The 23266-nt window shown below is 44.3% G+C and overlaps 2 protein-coding genes and 1 pseudogene across 2 annotated transcripts; 1 reads left to right on the plus strand and 2 right to left on the minus strand.

The window, feature by feature from the left end:
• Positions 1–2927: 2927 nt before the first annotated feature.
• On the minus strand, positions 2928–13571 carry LOC118401805 (SURP and G-patch domain-containing protein 1-like). The gene is made up of 9 exons (XM_052476371.1): positions 13468–13571; positions 9278–9476; positions 8728–9095; positions 7464–7570; positions 7028–7205; positions 6216–6322; positions 5941–6086; positions 5635–5764; positions 2928–5546 (listed from the first exon to the last, which is right to left on the minus strand). Exons 2-9 carry the CDS (start codon positions 9349–9351, stop codon positions 5520–5522), a joined length of 1137 nt encoding a protein of 378 aa, XP_052332331.1. The 5' UTR covers positions 9352–9476; positions 13468–13571; the 3' UTR covers positions 2928–5519.
• Positions 13088–15674, minus strand: LOC118401804 (SURP and G-patch domain-containing protein 1-like; annotated as a pseudogene).
• LOC118401803 (E3 ubiquitin-protein ligase RNF126-like) lies at positions 14865–19913 on the plus strand. The gene is made up of 10 exons (XM_035799404.2): positions 14865–15162; positions 15673–15758; positions 16966–17024; positions 17181–17241; positions 17360–17598; positions 17843–17911; positions 18018–18087; positions 18190–18283; positions 18678–18793; positions 18915–19913. Exons 1-10 carry the CDS (start codon positions 15069–15071, stop codon positions 19065–19067), a joined length of 1041 nt encoding a protein of 346 aa, XP_035655297.2. The 5' UTR covers positions 14865–15068; the 3' UTR covers positions 19068–19913.
• Positions 19914–23266: the final 3353 nt, after the last annotated feature.

Consider the following 23266-nt stretch of genomic DNA (forward strand, 5'->3'; position numbering starts at 1 on the left):
AATTCTTATTTACAATGACAGCCTAACCCAGCCCAACCTGGGCCGATTGTGCGCCACCCTATGGGACTCCCAATCACGGCCAGATGTGATACAGCCTGGATTTGAACCAGGGTCTGTAGTGACACCTCTAGCACTGAGATGCAGTGCCTTGGACTGCTAAGCCACTCGGGAGCCCTCTAACTTGATTTATAGCCTTAAATGGCTTCTTGGTAGCTAGTTATAAGGTTGGGAGACTGGGAACCTATACGGGCTAGCAAAAGCAAACTTCATAAAATTGCTAGGTGGCTAGTAGTATTACAGAGAAACAACCCCCCCCCAAAAAATAAATTTAATTATTTAAAAAATAAAATAAATTATATATATATATATATATATATATATATATATATATATACACACAGTACCATTCAAAAGTTTGGAAACCCCTACATTGTAGAATAGTAGTGAAGACATCAAAACTATAAAATAACACATATGGAATCATGTAGTAACCACAAAAGTGTTAACCTCTTTGGGCTCGGGGGCAGTATTCGGAAGTTTGGATGACTGACGTGCCCAAAGTAAACTGTCTGTTACTCAGGCCCAGAAGCTAAGATATGCATATACTTGTTAGCATTGGATAGAAAACACTCTGAAGTTTCTAAAACTGTTATAAAGAACATATGTAGTATAACAGAACTGATATGGAAGGCGTAAAACCCAAAGAGAATCCATACAGATATTTTTTTTTAGGTCACAGGCTAGTTCAATGCTAGTCTATGGGATATTCAAATAAATTCCTCACAGATTGCAGTTCCTATGGCTTCCACTAGTTGTCAACAGTCTTTAGAAAGGGTTCCAGGCTTGTTTTTTGAAAAATGACCAAGTATTTGTCGTTTTTCTAAGGTGTCCCTCGTTAGGACTCCAGTCTTGATGTACACGTGAATGAGTGCGCGTACTTCATTATTTATCTCCGGTATTGAACATACTACATTCCGTCTTAAATTGTATCATTTATTTCCATATTAGGGTACCTGAGGATTGATTAGAAACGTTGTTTGACTTGTTTGGACAAAGTTTACCAGTAACCTTTGGGATTCCTTTGTCTGCATGTTGAACAAGTGGAAAGGGTGGATTACTGAATCAAACGCGCCAACTAAACTGACTTTTTTGGGATATAAAAAAAGGACTTTATCAAACAAAACAACAATTTGTTGTGTACATGGAACCCTTGGGATTGCAAACAGAGGAAGATCTTCAAAGGTAAGTTATTTATTTTAACGATATTTCTGATTTTTGTGACGCCTCTGCTGGTTTGAAAAATGTTTTTAATGCTGGTGTATGCAGGGCGGTGTCCTCAGATCATCACATGGTATGCTTTCGCCGTAAAGCCTTTGTGAAATCTGACAATGCAGTTGGATTAACAAGAAGTTAAGCTTTTAAACGATGTAAGACACTTGTATTTTCATTCATGTTTAATATCACGATTTTTGTATGTTAAGTTTTGCACTCTGCAATGTCATGTTGTCGTAGTGGAACGCTAGCGGTACACCGATCCCAATTAAACAGATCTAAATATATGTATGTGGGAACTCCTTCAAGACTGTTGGAAAAGCATTCCAGGTGAGGGAATGCCAAGAGTGTGTAAAGCTGTCATCAACGCAAAGGGTGCCAACTTTGAAGAATCTCAAATATATTTAGATCTGTTTAACACTTTTGAGGTTAATACATGATTCCATATGTGTTATTTCATTGTGTTGATTTCTTCACTATTATTCTACAATGTAAAAATAAGGAAAAACCCTTGAATGATTAGGTGTCCAAACTTTTGACTGATACTGTATACAGTTGAAGTTTACATAGACTTAGGTTGGAGTCATTGAAACTTGTTTTTCAACCACTCCACAAACTTCTTAACAAACTATAGTTTGGCAAGCCGGTTAGGACATCTACTTTGTGCATAACACAAGTAATTTTTCCAACAATTGTTTACAGACAGATTATTTCACTTATAATTCACTGTATCACAATTCCAGTGGGTCTGTAGCTTACATACACTAAGTTGACTGTGCCTTTAAACAGCTTGGGAAATTCCAGAAAATTATGTCATGGCTATAGAAGATTCTGATAGGCTAATTGATAGAATTTGAGTACATTTTTTTAGGTTTTTGAATTTGAGGTGTATCTGTGGATGTATTTCAAGGCCTACCTTCAAACTCAGTGCCTCTTTGCTTGACATCATGGGAAAATCAAAAGAAATCAGCCAAGACCTCAGAAAAATTGGAGACCTCCACAAGTCTGGTTCATCCTTGGGAGCAATTTCAAAATGCCTGAAAGTACCATGTTCATCTGTACAAACAATAGTACACAAGTATAAACACCATGGGACCACGCAGCAGTCATACCGCTCAGGAAGTAGATGTGTTCTGTCTCCTAGAGGTGAACGTACATTGGTGAGAAAAGTGCAAATCAATCCTAGAACAACAGCAAAGGACGTTGTGATGATGCTGGAGGAAACAGGTACAAAAGCATCTATATCCACAGTAAAACGAGTCCTATATCAACATAACCTGAAAGGCCGCTCAGCAAGGAAGAAGCCACTGCTCTAAATGTGGGCATGACGCCTCTGGATGAGGTTGCAGGTTTTCGAGCACCCCCTACAAGGGTTATCAACTCTTCAACCCCCAGGATAAGATGGGCATCAGGGCCACGTTCAGTAGCCGAACATTGCAGATAGAAATGCCACAAAAAGAGCCATTGAGATTCCTTATTCTACATGTCTTAGGCATGTTTGTTCTAAATAGTATATTTCTATTTGAACGTTTAAAATGTTGCCTACTGCTGAACTCGACCCAGGTGTACCTCTATTACACATTATAAACTGGGTGGTTCGAGCCTTGAGTGCTGATTGGCTCACGGCCGTGGTATTTCAGACCGTATTCCATGGGTATGACAAAACATTTATTTTTACTGCTCTAATTACATTGGTAACTAGTTTATGAAAGCAATAAGGCACCTCTGGGGTTTATGATATATGGCCAATATACCACAGCTTAGCCGTGGTATATTGAGCATATACCACACCTCCTCGGGCCTTATTACTTAATTATACAACATTTATTTAAACCATTTCTCCTTTCACCCCTGCAATGCTGTACAATCATGTAAATGTGCTACTTGCAAGTACAAACTTGCTATTTGCTCGTTGAAAGAAACATTTTCACTAACAGAAGGCTAAGTGTTTTAGACATACTATGTAATGGACATTCAGTTTATCTTGTAAATAAATATATTTATCTGATCAACACTGTGGAATTGGAGTTTACACAAATTGAAATCAGACTAAAATCTGTTTTTCCACAAGTCAACACCAGAGGGAACTGATCAGCTACAAAAATTCTCCACTACTACACAATCAAGAGATACTGAACAAAAATATAAACGCAACATGTAAAGTGTTGGTCCCATGTTTCATCTAAAATATCTCATAAATGTTCCATATGCACAAAAAGCTTATTTTTCTTGCACAAATGTTTTCATCCCTGTTAGTGAGCATTTTTCCTTTGCCAAGATAATCCATCCACTTGACAGGTGTGGAATATCAAGAAGCTGTTTAAACAGCGTGATCATTACACAGGTACACCTTATGCTGGGGCCAATAAAAGGCCACTTTTTGTCACACAACACCACAGATGTCTCATGTCTTGAGGGAGCATGCAATTGGCATGCTGACTGCAGTAATGTCCACCTGAGCTGTTGCCAGACAATTTAATATTAATCTATCTACCATAAGCCGCCTCCAACATTGTTTTAGAGAATTTGGCAGTATGTCCAACTGGCCTCACAACTGCAGACGTTGTGTATGGCGTTGTATGGACGAGCGGTTTGCTGATGTCAATGTTGTGAAGAGTGCCCCATGGTGTTGATGGGGTTATGGTATGGCCAGGCATAAACTATGGACAACGAACACAATTCTATTTTATCAATGGCAATTTGAATGCATAGAGATAGCGTTATGAGATCCTGAGGACCAACGTTGTGCCATCACCTCATGTTTCAGCATAATGCACAACCTCATGTCACAAGGATCTGCACAAAATTCCTGGAAGCTGAAAATTTCCCACTTCTTCCATGGCCGACATCCATACCAGAAATGCCACCCATTGAGCATGTTTGGGATGCGCTGGATCGACGTGTACGGCAGGGTGTTCCAGTTCCCGCAAACATCCATCAACTTCGCACAGCCATTGAAGAGTGGGACAATATTCAACAATCAACAGCCTGAGCAACTCTATGCAAAAGAGATGTGTCACTGCATGAGTCGAATGAATGGTGGTCACACCAGATACTGACTGGTTCTCATCCACACCCCTATCTTTTTTTTAAGGTATCTGTGACCAACAGATGCATATCTGTAGTCCCAGTCATGTGAAATCCATCCAATAGGGCCTAATGCATTTATTTCAATTAACTGATCAATTGTAACTCAGTAAAATCTTTGAAATTGTTGCCTGTTGCATTTAGTTTTGTTCAGTGTATATATTTTTATTGTTTGCAGTGAAGCATTTTACATTTGTTGCATTTACAATGTACAACCATAGCAAAACCATGTACAGAAATAACTCATTTCAAAGCCATTCATTACCTTCAAACTGATTTAAAAAAAATCTTAATTCAAATTGTTTGTGTAGTTGTGTAAAGTACTTAAGTAAAAATACTTTAAAGTACTACATAAGTATCTGTACCAGTATATATATATATATATTTCTGACAACTTTTACTACATTCTTAAATAAAATAATGTACTTTTTACTCCATAGTCTCCATGACACCCAAAAGTACTCATTACATTTTGAATGCTTAGCAAGCAGGACAGGAACATTGTGAAATTCACACTTACCAAGAGAACATCCCTGGTCTTCCCTTCTGCCTCTGATCTGATGGACTCACTAAACAGACATGCATTGTTTGTAAATTATGTCTTGAGTGTTGGAGTGTGCCCCTGGCTACTCGTAAAAAAAACCAATTACATTACTTTAGCAATTACATTTACTTAAGTATATTTAAAACCAAATATTTTTAGACTTTTACGCTTGTAGTATTTTACTGGGTGAATTTCACTTCAGTCCTTTTCTATTAAGGTATCTTTACTTTTACTCAAGTATGACAACCGGGTACTTATTCCACCACTATTTATGTATGTGTGTGCGTGTAGGTTGTTCTGTGTTATGAGTCATGACTGTGAAATCAGATCATGATAGCGAGCCATCACAACGCTACCCTAGCCGTCCGATTGATCAAATAGGAAACTTTCATTCTGCAGTTCAGTAAGAACATCAACTTTAGATCAGACAAATCCATCCTTAATCTCCAGCCTAAACAGTTTATCAACAACCATACAATTCCACACAATCTAGAGGAGATTACTTGAACTGAGTGTCCTACAGTTTGTTTCCACAACAAAGAGAAATCAATACGCCACTGTTGGTTGTTTAAAAAATGAAAAGTTGACGAAGTCAGCCAAGCTTCAGACCTCTTCTTCAGTAGTATGGCCTCCTCGGGTTGTTCTGAGAAGAGAGACAGGCGTATTACTCAAAACTCTTGCCGATGCAAGGTCATCTAAACAGAACAGCTTACATGTTATGTAGTAGTTACCAGTGGGTTGGGCCTGAAGCGGTAGGCCAGCATCATCCTCTTTCTGAAAGCATCATACTCATCGTCCTGTCCTGAGAGCACAGAGGGCCGGTCCACGCCAAACCCTGCCCCGTCAACAGCCGTGGTTCCCCTGGAACAAACACACCACATCAGCTGGCTAGGTGTATGTCTGTGTGTGTGTGTGTGTAAGCTGTGTAGAAGACCTTGTATCAGACAATAGTGTGTGTACTCATGTGAAGTGTTTGTGTCCATGTCTGAGTACAAATGTGTATACAATGTGTTTGTGAGTATTTGACAGCCCCCAACCTGTGGACCGGAGTCTTGATGCCCTGCCCGCCAGAGCCAAGCCCATCGCCCTCCTTCCAGCCCATCTTCATGAGCATCTGGAAACCAAGGTTCTCCACCGTCAGCTTAAACTCCTTATACTCCGAGTAGTCTGGGTCACGGCCCTCCTGCAGAACACAAGGCAAGAACATGAGAATAGAATATGTGTTTCACAGGTAATTCCTTTTGGGCAGAGGCTAGACAACAAAGGGGTCAAGGACCAAGTGGTGGAGAGAACAGATGGGGAGTGGACCGACCTTGAGTGCCTTGAAGGTCTCCATAAACTTCTCCAGCTCCTCCGGAGGTAGGAAGTCACCAATGAAGTGCTTCCCCTTTCCCATGTCAGTCAGCGACTCCGCCCACTCTGGAGGAAGACACAAGCATCCATTTCCATAAACACAAATCACTTTCAGGGCCGTGGCCAGCAGGACACAATGGAACTTTCAGATTAAACGTGGCCGAGGTTATTATGACAGAGTTCATCTCAGAGTAGATTAATGAATAATAGTAATAACAAACTGATCTTTTGAAGAATGAAATCTCACATTCAAATGGACTTGAAGTTGAAAAATGTTGACAATTCCCTTCATATTCATCATCTCCAGCACCACCCCAACATTAACATATGTGATAATTGTGCATTTCTAAGTTTTGTAGCAAAACAGATAGAGGAATATAAGTGTTTCCAATGTCATCATTGGTGTGCATCGTGTCATTTTAACCAATTATGAGGAGGCATTGCCTACTAATTGGTTGATGTCATTGTAAACACTTATCTTTTTAACTACAGAACATTAAAATGCAATGTTGAGGTGGTGCTGGAGATGATGAATATGAAGGTGGATTTTATTTTTTTAAATCCCTTTGAGCCCTTTCACTTGAACAGAAGCAAATCGTTCCACATTGCAGCTGACTTGAAAGGCGAGTTAAGACTGACTGATCTACAAATCACCTTGCATCATAAATAACTACTCAATATGATTTGTAGATCAGTCAGTCAGTCAGTCATAATTTACCCATGATACATCACAGTTCTGAAAATCTTGAACACTGTATTGATGAATCTTACCACGTGTTTTCTCCATCTCCATGTGCCGGAGGCGGTGCTCCCAGGTGCCAGCCTGCTGGTCCACCTCCTCGTCACTGTCGTACTCGTGGGAGTGGTCCTGCAACGCCTTCTCCCACATCACCTGCATCTCCGCCATCGCACGCTTATGCTTCATGATCATGTCAAACATCTCCTGCATCTGCGGTGGGAACACAGACACACCACACACACGCATGTGCAGGCCGGACACACACCTCAGGCAAGGTTTCAGGGACAGATTGCAAGGTGGTTGAGAACGAACACAACCAAGCCCATCTGATTTTGTTAAAGGTTTGAAGTATGCTATGCACCCCCATACCAAACCAAGGATTAACACCGCCCAGTCCCCGACAATTCAAACTGGGAAAGTACAATGTGCTCCCATAGTCTATTGTGCTGTCTGTCAGTCATGTAGTACCTCCTGTTGCTCTTTGAGCTGTTTCTTCTGGTCATCTGAGAGCTCAGTCACTCCCACCAGGCCCATAGGCTTTCCCTTCTTATAGCCCAGATCCCTCAGTTCATTAACTGAAACACACACACCACAAACACAGGACATACCTTACAAACACTGTTTTTAGTCTTATACTATAACATCTGTCTCTGTGTGTGTTATACAAGAGAGGCTGAACATACACTGAGTGGACAAAAAAAAAAAAATCAGGAACACCTGCTCTTTTTATGAGAGATTGACAAGGTGAATCCAGGTGAAAGCTATGATTCCTTATTGATGTCACTTGTTCAATCCACATCAATCAGTGTAGACGAAGGGGAGAAGGCAGGTTAAAGACGAAGGGGAGGAAGGCAGGTTAAAGACGAAGGGGAGGAAGGCAGGTTAAAGACGAAGGGGAGAAGGCAGGCAGGTTAAAGACGAAGGGGAGGAGGCAGGTTAAAGACGAAGGGGAGGAGGCAGGTTAAAGACGAAGGGGAGAAGGCAGGTTAAAGACGAAGGGGAGAAGGCAGGTTAAAGACGAAGGGGAGAAGGCAGGTTAAAGACGAAGGGGAGAAGGCAGGTTAAAGACGAAGGGGAGAAGGCAGGTTAAAGACGAAGGGGAGAAGGCAGGTTAAAGACGAAGGGGAGAAGGCAGGTTAAAGACGAAGGGGAGAAGGCAGGTTAAAGACGAAGGGGAGAAGGCAGGTTAAAGACGAAGGGGAGAAGGCAGGTTAAAGACGAAGGGGAGAAGGCAGGTTAAAGACGAAGGGGAGAAGGCAGGTTAAAGACGAAGGGGAGAAGGCAGGTTAAAGACGAAGGGGAGAAGGCAGGTTAAAGACGAAGGGGAGAAGGCAGGTTAAATTATGATTTGTAATCTTTGAGACATGGGTTGTGTATGTGTGCCATTCAGAGGGTGGATGGGCAAGACAAAAGATTTCAGTGCCTTTGAACAGGGTGCCAGGCGCACTGGTTTGAGGGTGTCAATAACTGCAAGGCTGCTGGGGTTTTCACGTGCAACAGTTTCCCGTTTGTATCAAGAATGGTCCACAACCCAAAGGACATCCAGCCAATTGACACAACTGTGGGAAGCATTGGAGTCAACATGGGTCAGCATCCCTGTGGAACGCTTGACACCTTGTAGAGTCCATGCCCCAACAAATTGAGGCTGTTCTGTGGGCAAAGGGAGGTGTAAACTCAATATTTGGATTGTGTTCCTAATTTTTGTACACTCCGTGTATGTGTGTTTGATTACCAGAGAGACACGGGCTGGGCTCTGGCTCCTCCTCCTTGGGAATGATGATGGGTTGCAGTGACAGATCCACCTTGTCGTCCTCCGATCCCCAGCGGCTCTTCCTCTTCCTCTTCACCACGGGCGGACCTGACACTTCCTGTTTTATCCCCAGACCCGGCTCCAGCTTTACTTGACCCACCAGGTAGGGGTAGTGAGGGGGCGGAGGAGGGGGAGGATAGATCAGGGGAGGGGCGGCCGGTCTCTTGAGCTCTACGCCAGGCTCCTGCTTAATCATTGGAGGGGGGCTCTGGGCATTTTTGGCCTGGCGGTACTCCTCCACCTTCTCCTTGTAGAAACGGTGGGCGGGGCTTTGGAGGTCATATAGAAAACTGAGAAAAGGAAGAAGAAATATGCCATCTTTTGTGGTACTTTATCCAATTTACATGTTAGCATTACTTACTTTATTTTGTTCAAAGCTTATGACAAATCAATGTCTTCTGAAGCAACAATAAAATACAATTGAATGAATACATTAAACGCTCTCGTTACAATATCTGAGACTGTCACTAACCTGAAGGTGGGGTTTTCCTGGTTGTGCTGGGCGGCGATGGCTTCCACCTCGGGGCCACCATCGGCCACAAACATGGCCAGCTTCTCAGCCACCCTCTGTGTCTCCTCGTCCACTGGGGGAGACTTTAAGCAGCCTATCAGTACTGGGGCTCAACTCACACTACTACCGTACCGTACTCAACTGGCCCTCACACACCTGCCTACAGCCAGTAGGGGATAAGAAGAGGGGGAAGGAGGAGGAGGAGCAGGGGGACATGGTGGTGATTGGGGAAGTGGATTTTATGGATTTGATAATTGAATACAGACCTAATCTTAAAATTGGTGAACAAATAACACCATGAAACGTTGTGGGTAATCATGTGTCGTGAATGACTTGTATCATGGTCGCATTCCGCTTCGCTCCACAGGTAGTATCACATTTTCATTTCATTTCATTACAGCACAACGGTTTGATTTGTTTGATCGTAGCTAGCTACATAGCTAGCTACATAGCCGTCTTTGTATCTAAGATAATTGTGTAGTCTAGAGCGATTTTCTAGGTTAGCTAGCCAGCTATTGTCGTTCTTTTAACGCAACGTAACGTAATCAACACTGCTAGCTAGCCCCCGAATAGCAGCACTGTAGAAACTATTACACTCAACGGAACGACTTGATTAGTGTAGTGTCAACAACGCAGCCACTGCCAGCTAGCCTACAAAGTCAACAACGCAGCCACTGCCAGCTAGCCTACTTCAGCAGTACTGTATCATTTTAATCCTTTTAGTCAATAAGATTCTTGCTACGTAAGCTTAACTTTCTGAACATTCGAGACGTGTAGTCCACTTGTCATTCCAATCTCCTTGCATTAGCGTAGCCTCTTCTGTAGCCTGTCAACTATGTGTCTGTCTATCCCTGTTCTCTCCTCTCTGCACAGACCATACAAACGCTCCACACCGCGTGGCCGCGGCCACCCTAATCTGGTGGTCCCAGCACGCACGACCCACGTGGAGTTCCAGGTCTCCGGTAGCCTCTGGAACTGCCGATCTGCGGCCAACAAGGCAGAGTTCATCTCAGCCTATGCCTCCCTCCAGTCCCTCGACTTCTTGGCACTGACGGAAACATGGATCACCACAGATAACACTGCTACTCCTACTGCTCTCTCTTCGTCCGCCCACGTGTTCTCGCACACCCCGAGAGCTTCTGGTCAGCGGGGTGGTGGCACCGGGATCCTCATCTCTCCCAAGTGGTCATTCTCTCTTTCTCCCCTTACCCATCTGTCTATCGCCTCCTTTGAATTCCATGCTGTCACAGTTACCAGCCCTTTCAAGCTTAACATCCTTATCATTTATCGCCCTCCAGGTTCCCTCGGAGAGTTCATCAATGATCTTGATGCCTTGATAAGCTCCTTTCCTGAGGACGGCTCACCTCTCACAGTTCTGGGCGACTTTAACCTCCCCACGTCTACCTTTGACTCATTCCTCTCTGCCTCCTTCTTTCCACTCCTCTCCTCTTTTGACCTCACCCTCTCACCTTCCCCCCTACTCACAAGGCAGGCAATACGCTCGACCTCATCTTTACTAGATGCTGTTCTTCCACTAACCTCATTGCAACTCCCCTCCAAGTCTCCGACCACTACCTTGTATCCTTTTCCCTCTCGCTCTCATCCAACACTTCCCACACTGCCCCTACTCGGATGGTATCGCGCCGTCCCAACCTTCGCTCTCTCTCCCCCGCTACTCTCTCCTCTTCCATCCTATCATCTCTTCCCTCTGCTCAAGCCTTCTCCAACCTATCTCCTGATTCTGCCTCCTCAACCCTCCTCTCCTCCCTTTCTGCATCCTTTGACTCTCTATGTCCCCTATCCTCCAGGCCGGCTCGGTCCTCCCCTCCCGCTCTGTGGCTCGACGACTCATTGCGAGCTCACAGAACAGGGCTCCGGGCAGCCGAGCGGAAATGGAGGAAAACTCGCCTCCCTGCGGACCTGGCATCCTTTCACTCCCTCCTCTCTACATTTTCCTCCTCTGTCTCTGCTGCTAAAGCCACTTTCTACCACTCTAAATTCCAAGCATCTGCCTCTAACCCTAGGAAGCTCTTTGCCACCTTCTCCTCCCTCCTGAATCCTCCTCCCCCTCCCTCTCTGCAGATGACTTCGTCAACCATTTTGAAAAGAAGGTCGACGACATCCGATCCTCGTTTGCTAAGTCAAACGACACCGCTGGTTCTGCTCACACTGCCCTACCCTGTGCTCTGACCTCTTTCTCCCCTCTCTCTCCAGATGAAATCTCGCGTCTTGTGACGGCCGGCCGCCCAACAACCTGCCCGCTTGACCCTATCCCCTCCTCTCTTCTCCAGACCATTTCCGGAGACCTTCTCCCTTACCTCACCTCGCTCATCAACTCATCCCTGACCGCTGGCTACGTCCCTTCCGTCTTCAAGAGAGCGAGAGTTGCACCCCTTCTGAAAAAACCTACACTCGATCCCTCCGATGTCAACAACTACAGACCAGTATCCCTTCTTTCTTTTCTCTCAAACTCTTGAACGTGCCGTCCTTGGCCAGCTCTCCCGCTATCTCTCTCAGAATGACCTTCTTGATCCAAATCAGTCAGGTTTCAAGACTAGTCATTCAACTGAGACTGCTCTTCTCTGTATCACGGAGGCGCTCCGCACTGCTAAAGCTAACTCTCTCTCCTCTGCTCTCATCCTTCTGGACCTATCGGCTGCCTTCGATACTGTGAACCATCAGATCCTCCTCTCCACCCTCTCCGAGTTGGGCATCTCCGGCGCGGCCCACGCTTGGATTCCGTCCTACCTGACATGTCGCTCCTACTTGGTGGTGTGGCGAGAATCTGTCTCCTCACCACTGGTGTCCCCCAGGGCTCTGTTCTAGGCCCTCTCCTATTCTCGCTATACACCAAGTCACTTGGCTCTGTCATAACCTCACATGGTCTCTCCTATCATTGCTATGCAGACGACACACAATTAATCTTCTCCTTTCCCCCTTCTGATGACCAGGTGGCGAATCGCATCTCTGCATGTCTGGCAGACATATCAGTGTGGATGACGGATCACCACCTCAAGCTGAACCTCGGCAAGACGGAGCTGCTCTTCCTCCCGGGGAAGGACTGCCCGTTCCATGATCTCGCCATCACGGTTGACAACTCCATTGTGTCCTCCTCCCAGAGCGCTAAGAACCTTGGCGTGATCCTGGACAACACCCTGTCGTTCTCAACTAACATCAAGGCGGTGGCCCGTTCCTGTAGGTTCATGCTCTACAACATCCGCAGAGTACGACCCTGCCTCACACAGGAAGCGGCGCAGGTCCTAATCCAGGCACTTGTCATCTCCCGTCTGGATTACTGCAACTCGCTGTTGGCTGGGCTCCCTGCCTGTGCCATTAAACCCCTACAACTCATCCAGAACGCCGCAGCCCGTCTGGTGTTCAACCTTCCCAAGTTCTCTCACGTCACCCCGCTGCTCCGCTCTCTCCACTGGCTTCCAGTTGAAGCTCGCATCCGCTACAAGACCATGGTGCTTGCCTACGGAGCTGTGAGGGGAACGGCACCTCAGTACCTCCAGGCTCTGATCAGGCCCTACACCCAAACAAGGGCACTGCGTTCATCCACCTCTGGCCTGCTCGCCTTCCTACCACTGAGGAAGTACAGTTCCCGCTCAGCCCAGTCAAAACTGTTCGCTGCTCTGGCCCCCCAATGGTGGAACAAACTCCCTCACGACGCCAGGACAGCGGAGTCAATCACCACCTTCCGGAGACACCTGAAACCCCACCTCTTTAAGGAATACCTAGGATAGGATAAAGTAATCCTTCTCACCCCCCTTAAAATATTTAGATGCACTATTGTAAAGTGGCTGTTCCACTGGATGTCATAAGGTGAATAGACCAATTTGTAAGTCGCTCTGGATAAGAGCGTCTGCTAAATGACTTAAATGTAATGTAATGTAAATGTTAAAGTATTCAGTAAATCATTGTGTATCTTCGATCCTCATCGTTTTTTGTTTTAATGGTTACTTTCAACATCAACTAAAACTCTCCAAGGAGGGCAATTATATTTATCTCACATATGACTCGTTCACATGTATAAATATAGATTACAGATTAAAAGAACACCATCAGTCTTTGAGAGAGTGAGGAACTGTGTGTGGTAGAGAGAGAGAGACAGATAAGAGTGAGAGAGAAACTGATATAGGTCATCTTACCATGAGAACGTGATGGCGTCTCATGTTTTGAGTGATCCTTTCGGAGTTCAGCAACTCTCTTTCGGTAATAAAGATAATCCCGGCTGTTATTATCATACAAGAATCTGTAAGGTGGAGGGAAAATATCTTTATATCAGGACTAAAAGAGGCACCATTACATACACTATATACTAGCTATAGATTTAACATGCTGTTCGTAGCTACATCCATAGACTTACGAGAAAACAGGGTTGTCCCTGTAGTCCTCTTTGGCCTTCCTCTCTAGCTCAGGCCCTCCCTCAGCCACAAAGGCCGCCATCTTGTCCAGAATAAGTTGTGTGTCTGGGTCTTCTGGGGGAAAGACTTTAAGAGGACTATGAGTACATTACCTTTACTCTACTGTAGAAGGCTATGAGAATTCAGGCAAAGCATTAGTCTCAGGAAGCAGCTACTCTGCAACTGAAATATACAGTCAATGACATGGGTGAAATGACAACATGTAGAATAGGACAGAATCTGACTTGCACCCAGGCTCCTGGCAGTTCTTTGATATTTAAAAACACAGATCATGAGTTACCTTTGATTTCTAGGAAGCTTGAGTCATCAACTTCCTCCTCCTCATCATCATCATCTTCATCTTCATCTGGGAGCTGAATATGCTAGGTCTTTGGGGGCGAAGTGGGTTTTTCTTGGCCTGGGAGTAGTTCTTAAACTGGTTCAGCATGCTGCTGATCCCTAGACCAGGGCGCTTGCCGATGAGAATGCTCTTCATCTGGGGCTGAGACACTCCTGACGACGGACTGGGGGTGGATGATGACGGGGCTTTGGTGTCCGTACTGGAGCCTGTAGAGGGTACACAACTGGGTTAATCTCACATTCATTGTTTAATGAATCCAAAAGAAAAAAGTAATTCATAAATTATTATTGTGTTATTACCATTTTATTGAATCATTTCTGTACCATTAAAATAAAGTTCTATTGAAACCAATTAAAGAGCTCGCTATCTCACCAGAGTCAGAGCTGGGTTTGTCCTTCTGAAGCTTCATAAACTGCTGCAAGAAGCTTCCATCGTTCACATACTTGTTGTTTTTCGAAGAGTGTCCCTGTAAACTGTGTAAACTGTGGGGATAAGAAGTCAAAAATCAATGGCTACAGTCAAGTGGGCCAGAATCAAGTACTTCCAGCAGGGATTGAGCAGAGTTTTGATGAGAGGTATTTGTAGTGTTTCAGAAGACTAGGATATACTGTACCTTGGTGGCAGTGGCTTGTTGGGAGTCTGAAGGCTCTTTTTCTTGGCCTGCTCTGCCATTTTAGCCTCGATCTCCCGCTTCTTCTGGGCGATCAGCTCTTCCTGACGGAGAATGTTCACACTCATCCTGTTCTTCTGGGCTGGCCGGAACTTGTTGTTCCAGCCTCCTCTCCCTGCAATGGGAATAAAACAAACAGTGGGAGAGTTGGGTGCAGTTGTTATTGGTGTCCTACTACCAATGTTAGTCACAAGAGGTGATCTCGTTTGTAATTGCTCTAGCTATCTTCGTGATTATTTTAGTAAAAGTCGTACGTGACTAGCTATCTATATCGTATGAAGAGTAAACGACCCTGAATGTTAGTAATGTGTAGACATGTCAGGGACTATATCTTGCTGCATTGAGGATGTCTCCATTCCCTTTGATTATCTTTGTTGCCACAGACTTGAGAAGCAGCCAGCAGGCCAGGGTTGGTAAAACATGTTTTTCTAAAACTGGCTAGTTAACTCGCAACAAGGTGGCATCAAGACGTTAGCAATAAATAGCTAAAATATCAAACTACAACTAATTATGTAATGAATTTGACATTATGTGGTTGATTCTGATTGTGGCTCCTGATTTTTTTGATGTATCAACTACAAATCCTGTTGATGGGCGGTGGTAACTAACGTTAGCTAGCTAAGTAGCTAACGCGTTAGTTATGTAGCGCAAATAACCACATTTGATGAGGCAAGAGTTTATTGTTAAGCATTTTAAAATAGTTACTATATTAAGGTATGCCATTTAAATTATTTCGAGCGTTTACCTGTATCTCGGGACTCCATAGTTGCCGCTAACCAGATCTGTATTCCCTGATACGAGCTATCTGTTGCTAAGCTAGGTAGCGCTTCGCTAGTTTCCGCTTCCTGTTCGTCTCGCAAATCGATTAATTTTGTCGTTTGTCGCTACCCGTACACGTTCCCTCTCGGTTGTCTGGTAGAGAATCCGAAGATGGCTGAAGCTCCCCCACGGTCCTGTCGGTTTTTCTGTCACCGATGTTCAGCAGAGATCAACCCTCGTCTCCCGGTAAGCATTCCAGAGAGGTTTTTGTTGTTCACGAAAGGAAACCATGGCCAGCTAAGTGGGGTTTGTATTATTTTATCCACGAGTTCCTCTGGCTGAAGCATGACAGCTAGCTAACGTTAGCTTGTAGCTAGTGGAACGTTCACGTTGCCAATCATTTGACAGCTATAGTTTCGTTTGTATTCTAGCCAGCTACTAAAATAGCTTGTAGTTTGCCTGTTAGGATGTTTCGAGATCATGCCTCTGTGACTTGTTGGATTAGCTAAGGAGTTACCCATGTTTTACAGTGACAGTGTGTATGTCTCTTTTTATGATATGAGACCTGTTCATGATAATGACAGCTTGCCGGCCCCTAGCACCTCCAAAGTTAGATAGCTACCTAACTTTAAAGCGGAAATCAGCAGTTGAAACAATAACAAAGCGACTGTCCACCACTGTTTCATGTCTGGAGAAATGTAGCCACTCTCAAATTCAAAGCTATAGATGCAAGAAATTACCATCCATGATATCAAAAGTATAGTTTAACCATGCTTTTAGAATAAATAGTATTTGTTTACATTTACTTTGTTTACAAACAGATTAAATCAACTTTTATTTTGGGCTCTGATGGGGTAGGACAGTTGAATTTATTATTCAGTTCTATTCTTCAAGATTCAATGGGTACATATAATTCATTTATACATCCACAAATGGATGAAGCAACTATGATCTCACAAAGTGTCACTTTCAAAAAACACAATGATTAGACTATGTACACCACCAACTCATTTCCATAGCTGCAACAACCTGTTTTAACATGCCTGTTGTTGTATGGTCATTCATAGGAAGCTTCTTGAATTGTACAGTGCAGTAGCTTTCAGACATCTACCTGCATGGAGAGCCTTTGCAAAGAGCTAATGGTACTCAACGATCTCTCAATAGCAATGGATTGAATGGATCATCAGCTATTGTTAAAATGATCAACTCTGTGAATGGAGCTACAGCGGGTCAAAGTGTGAGGTCAATAGCTAACTTGTTTGATTTTGAATTCAAGCCACAACTGGTTGAAGCTATCTAACAACCTTAATTCCCAGGTACATACATAGCCTACATAGGCACGGTTGTTGTTTTTGTTTTGCTTCAGATCAAATGAAAACATTCAAGTATATGAGACTGACAGATGACAATTATGATTATGTTATAAATTAGATGTATCTCTGCTTTCCTGCAGGAGTACACATGTCCGCGGTGTGAATCTGGCTTCATTGAAGAACTATCAGTGGAGAGAAGGTAGCCTACAGTATCATCTGCCTGTCTATCTGAGTTTAAAGCCCTTTCAGCAGCACTTCTCCATTGACAATGCTATATTTGTCTGGGAAACAGGCTGTCGGTGTTTAGGCTCATTTCAACCTGCCATTTTTTTGTGTTTTATTTATTTATTTCCAGCACTGAAAATGGGTCCACATCCACTGCCTCCACCAGCGATCAGAACCGTCCGACTTTTGAGGTTAGTGACACAGAACTCCTTTGTTCCTCAACTCAACAGTTGGTCCTCATGAACTCATGCACCTTGGTTGGACTGCAAGTTAGTGACAGTATATGTTTCACTCTTTGTCCTTCCTAAGAGTATGGACCACCAGCACATGTTTACATTTCCGCCCGGATACGGCCAGTTCGCTCTGGGGATTTTTGACGAGAATTTTGACCTCCGAGCGGGGATGCCAGCAGAAGACAACCGCGAGACGGAGAACCGACGGGAACGGGAGATGGCGTCACGGCAACGGTACAGTGCTCGGCAACCACAGGGACGACACATGCCACGGCGACCGGGACAGAGACACGAAGGAGTGCCCACATTAGAGGGGTAAGGAACACTTTCCAGCTTGCTTGCCCAATGAAACATTGTTTGCCCTGTAGGAAAGAGATGAAAAGGAATTATGAAAGGAATTCATACACTACTTGTGTAGTGACATGACTCAGTTTTCTTCAGGAATAATTCAAGAAGTCAAATCAAATGTTATTTGTCACATACACCGATTACAACAGGTGTGTAGACCTTACAGTGAAATGCTTAAGTGACTGAGATATTTCTCATTGTCCCTCTGCAGAATCATCCAGCAGCTAGTGAATGGAATCATAGCACCCACAGCCATGCCAAACATTGCAATGGGACCATGGTATGTGCACAGTGTTATTATATAATTACCAGGAAAATCGATGTTGTGTCTGTAAACGTACTAGTTACTGTGTGTTTCTAGTCATTTCTTGGAATTCTCTTGATAGGGGCATGCTGCACTCAAATCCAATGGACTACGCTTGGGGTGCCAATGGACTTGATTCTATCATTACCCAGGTATACCCAAATCCTCTAACACTTCACAAGGGATTCAATTACAAATTTCTGGTGACACATTTGCACAATCTAATGAAACAACTTTACCTTTCTCCTCTGTAGTTATTAAATCAGTTTGAGAACACTGGTCCTCCTCCTGCTGACAGGGAGAGGATAAAGAACCTGCCCAGCATCCAGATCACAGAGGAACATGTGGGTGAGTCAACAACAACAACTTTTCACAGTCCCTCCAGGATTCTGGGATCACATTTTTTGGGTGCAAAAGCAACAATTCCCTGCATATTATACAAGGGCTTGCAAATTTAACCAATCACTGCACCATTTCCACATAAAAAAGTCAAATAATCGCATATTATCGCATTACAGAAAGAGGGCTCGCAATTTCAACCAATCACTGCACATCTACTGTATAATATGCTTCAATCAAGCCACACGTCAACAAACTTTTCCCCATGTCAGCGCATTGTCACAACAAATTGGACAAAATCATTGCATTTTGCCATGAAAAATGTCAGAATTGCCACAGCAAAATCAAGTGGAATTTTGGAGGGACTGATCACTCAACCACAAAATATTGTATTTTATTGCAGGTTCCAGTTTAGAATGTTCTGTGTGCAAGGAAGACTACAGTGTAGGGGAGACTGTGAGGCAACTTCCGTGCAATCACCTGTTTCACAATGACTGCATAGTACCATGGCTGGAACAGGTATGTGCGTTTTCACCTTCGTTTAATTCCTTTTAAATGCAGTGGTTTGCATGTTAATGTGTTCCCATTGTCTAAGCTGTAAGCTGAACCTCGTTTCTGTGACCCTCTCTCCCTCCCTCAGCACGACACATGTCCAGTGTGCAGAAAGAGCCTCAGTGGACAGAACACAGCCACAGACCCCCCGGGACTTTCAGGAATGAACTTCTCCCCTTCCTCCTCTTCCTCATCCTCTTCCAGCTCCCCCAGTAACGAGAACGCTGCCAACAACTCCTAGATCTCCATCACCATCATACCTCGATCACACCACCTGCACACAAACAACACCTCACCCCCACCCCAGGCAGACTTTCACCCCCGCTCTACCACTGGCTCAGGAGAGTCTGGAGGGCCGCCCCTCTCAGTGCTCTCTTTAAGGCCCACTGGGAGAAGCTGCTAGGGAGATGACTCTACTCTGGAGGTGAAACGATAAACACAATATGGACTATGAGACGTTATTTTAATTTTATTTTATCCCCTTTCTATTGTGAACTTTGAACACACGATCATTCCTTCCCATGTGTGAGGACTGGAGTGGATGCCGTCACCAGTATTGTTGCGATGCTTCTGTAAAAGGAGAGAGTGAAGATGAAACTGGAGAAGGATCCGAACAGGTTGTGGTGTATAATAGTATCCACGTTTGAACCGCAGTGGACTGCGACTTGACTGAGACATTGTCATGTCTTTTTGCCATAAGATGGGGACACACATTTTATATTTAAAGAGAAAGTGTTAAGTTTTTTTTTTTTTTTTTACTCAACTGTGGTGGTACAGACTTCCATGCCGAAGGAGAGAGATATGTGTACATAGAGGTATTCATATTTAAGAACATTAACAAGCAGGTCAGTCACTGTACAGCCAACTGAAGAATACAGAGAGAACTAAGAGAGAACTGAGTGTAATGCATCTGATTTTAGAATTATTTATTTGCACTTTTCTGTTGCACTACATTCTGTTTGGTTTCAGGATTGGGAATTTTGGGAAACTACAACTGAACAAAAATGTTATTGCATCTCTGAACTTTTCCTCATTAATTTTAATGCTCATATTGTCGTTCTCACATTAAAGTCTCAATTTATCAGCATTTTTCCAAAATGTTTTGTATTCTCTAATTTCTTGTAGGCTACTATCAAAAGTGACAAACATTCTCACTCTGTTTCCTCGAATGTCCCATACAATGAATTTCAGTTCAATACATTTTTATATACCTATTCTATTGTAAGTTAATAATTTGTTAGGGTAAAATAATAATACAACACCAAACCTGGACGATACTGCAGTTTTGATGATAGCGCTATACTATGCCAGTAAGTAAGTAGAACATGGATTTATTCTAGACGATTCTAGAACGTTCTGCTGTGTGAATTTTTTTTTTTTATGGTAAAATATGAGGTGTCTGGAATTATCTGCCTTGTTCTAATACTTTAGAAATGCACCCTTCCTTCCTCCCTTATACAACATTCTCACTAATTATTCCTGATGGGAGAGGTGAAGTGCTACAGTAGCACCAGTATAGTCATGTCAGCTCAGTAGTTAGTTACTTCGAGGAAGGTAGGTAGGAACTAGGAATGGTGGATTTCTGAAGTATTTAAACCGGGCGCTGAACAATAAGCAGGGGCTGAAAACCATTATACATGAAACTATTATATACTATCGGCTAAGTGGTGCCATGCTGATTAGTAATCACCTAATAACCCAATCAACACAGTTTAATTATGAGCACAGCATAGGAGCCAATCATAGCTCTGCTCCCTCAGGAGCCCTGTCCTGAAGGAGGAAATGGAGAGAGAATTCTGTCTCAGTCTCTGGAGACAGATGGCCGTGGTACACTTCTCACTGTCTCAGGCAGCAGTCTCTAGAGACAGATGGCCGTGGTACACTTCTCACTGTCTCAGGCAGCAGGCTCTGGAGACAGATGGCCGTGGTACACTTCTCACTGTATCAGGCAGCAGGCTCTGGAGACAGACGGCCGTGGTACACTTCTCACTGTATCAGGCAGCAGGCTCTGGAGACAGACGGCCGTGGTACACTTCTCACTGTCTCAGGCAGCAGGCTCTGGAGACAGATGGCCGTGGTACACTTCTCACTGTCTCAGGCAGCAGTCTCTAGAGACATGGCCGTGGTACACTTCTCACTGTCTCAGGCAACAGGCTCTGGAGACAGATGGCCGTGGTACACTTCTCACTGTCTCAGGCAGCAGGCTCTGGAGACAGATGGCCGTGGTACACTTCTCACTGTCTCAGGCAGCAGGCTCTGGAGACAGACGGCCGTGGTACACTTCTCACTGTCTCAGGCAACAGGCTCTGGAGACAGATGGCCGTGGTACACTTCTCACTGTATCAGGCAGCAGGCTCTGGAGACAGACAGCCGTGGTACACTTCTCACTGTCTCAGTCAGCAGTCTCTAGAGACATGGCCGTGGTACACTTCTCACTGTCTCAGGCAGCAGGCTCTAGAGACATGGCCGTGGTACACTTCTCACTGTCTCAGGCAGCAGGCTCTAGAGACATGGCCGTGGTACACTTCTCACTGTCTCAGTCAGCAGTCTCTAGAGACATGGCCGTGGTACACTTCTCACTGTCTCAGGCAGCAGGCTCTAGAGACATGGCCGTGGTACACTTCTCACTGTCTCAGGCAGCAGGCTCTGGAGACAGATGGCCGTGGTACACTTCTCACTGTCTCAGGCAGCAGTCTCTAGAGACATGGCCGTGGTACACTTCTCACTGTCTCAGGCAGCAGGCTCTGGAGACAGATGTCCATGGTACACTTCTCACTGTCTCAGGCAGCAGGCTCTGGAGACAGATGGCCGTGGTACACTTCTCACTGTCTCAGGCAGCAGGCTCTGGAGACAGATGGCCGTGGTACACTTCTCACTGTCTCAGGCAGCAGGCTCTGGAGACAGATGTCCGTGGTACACTTCTCACCCTGCTATGCACACTCCATTTCACTACTCATATTTGATCGCCTTTTCAAATATGGTACCTGATGTTGTTCTATTAATTCTTTATGTGCATCGTAGGAAGATGGAGGGTGTGTTCTGTGTAGTCCAGTCCAGCCTAACTATTCCCCTAACCCCTACCCTTGGGTTAGGGGAATGGATCATTGGAACATTGAAGGGGCCAATGTCACTGAAGGGATCATTAGAACATTTCAATGTGTTTCATCCCAAGCAATGTGCCGATAGTTAAGGTTCAAGCATGTTTTAGTCTGTGTGGCCCCTACCCAAGTCATGTACAGTCAGGTCCACAGTTATTGGCACGCTTGATAAAGATCAGCAAAAAAACTGTATAAAATAAATAATACAAATAATGAGCTACAAAACATGGGGAAATTATATTATTTTATATTAATACAATTGTTCAGAGAAAAATATTTTGTTTAACAAGTAATACTTTTTTGGGAGATAAACGGCATTGGCACTTGGATTTGGTCAGATGACATGAAATGTATGTTCTAGTCTATGTGGGGCCCTCACCCAAGTCATGTCCTGCTGGTCCTGTCACTTCTCTCTCTACTGCTGCAGCCCTATCAGCCTAAACACATGAGGACCCATTTAGAGCTGCCTTGTCTTTCTTTTGTGTGTGTGTGTGTGTGTGTGTGTGTGTGTGTGTGTGTGTGTGTGTGTGTGTGTGGGAGAGAAAATAAGAGAGGGAAGAAAGGGGTGGGGGAGAGTACCAAAACAGAGAAAGAGACCACCTGGCTTTGTTGGTTAGCTTTCTGAGAACAACAGGCGGTTACTGTGTGTCTTTCACTAAACCTTCTGTGCATGACTGAAATGCTTATTGTTGCCCTATAAATATGTTATAGCCAGTCCACATACACCTGGGATGTCATTGTGGAAAAAGGGTAGCTGAGGTTTTAGCATAAGGTTGACAACCACAGATTTAGGACCAGATTACGCGAACCCCGATGTTAACCTAAACCATTAGAGGGTTGAACGAATAACTGACCCTGTGTAAGTGGTTATAGCTGCAACTTCAAATTCTCATACAGCAATGATGAATGTTGACACTGCCAGTATACGCTGCTCTCAGGTTAGTTCCACCAGACCACCCAACAGCAGCATCTGTTCAACCAGCCTGACACTCTGTCTCTCTCTGGGATTCCTCGTAGCTCTTTGGACCTCGTCCAAGATCAATTAGCCTTTTTTATATTTTGGAACTGGAACTCTGCCTTTTATGCAAATGAACCCAGAGCATCATTCTTCTAATGTGTCATCATACCAGGAAGTGGAATTGAGGCAGGCAGCCTCTGCAGAGCGAGAGACACACTCCATCTGCCAGCTCAGACTGGAACCGGCATCTCACTGTGAAAAGGTAAGAGACCTGCAGCAAGGAGACTCAGAACAGTCACGACAACCCCATTGACCCCTGGGAAACGGAGTTTAACATTGCTGCATGGATGTTTAAGACAAGTTCAGTGATTGCAGACAACCTCT

The sequence above is a fragment of the Oncorhynchus keta genome, chromosome 23 (assembly GCF_023373465.1).
Source record: "Oncorhynchus keta strain PuntledgeMale-10-30-2019 chromosome 23, Oket_V2, whole genome shotgun sequence".
Classification (NCBI taxonomy): domain Eukaryota; kingdom Metazoa; phylum Chordata; class Actinopteri; order Salmoniformes; family Salmonidae; genus Oncorhynchus; species Oncorhynchus keta.

What these genes read in the sequence shown, in the direction of transcription:
- LOC118401805 (XM_052476371.1), bottom strand. Translation starts at nt 9,351, where the DNA reads ATGTTTGTGGCCGATGGTGGCCCCGAGGTGGAAGCCATCGCCGCCCAG. An exon ending in GCCCAGCCCGTGTCTCTCTG is followed by an intron (nt 7,571 to 8,727) that starts GTAATCAAACAC and finishes TGTGTGTTTCAG; the next exon opens with TTAATGAACTGAGGGATCTG. An exon ending in GGAGATGGAGAAAACACGTG is followed by an intron (nt 6,323 to 7,027) that starts GTAAGATTCATC and finishes GTCTTCCTCCAG; the next exon opens with AGTGGGCGGAGTCGCTGACT.
- LOC118401803 (XM_035799404.2), top strand. Translation starts at nt 15,069, where the DNA reads ATGTCAGGGACTATATCTTGCTGCATTGAGGATGTCTCCATTCCCTTT. An exon ending in GAAGCAGCCAGCAGGCCAGG is followed by an intron (nt 15,163 to 15,672) that starts GTTGGTAAAACA and finishes GTTGTCTGGTAG; the next exon opens with AGAATCCGAAGATGGCTGAA. An exon ending in GAACTATCAGTGGAGAGAAG is followed by an intron (nt 17,025 to 17,180) that starts GTAGCCTACAGT and finishes ATTTATTTCCAG; the next exon opens with CACTGAAAATGGGTCCACAT.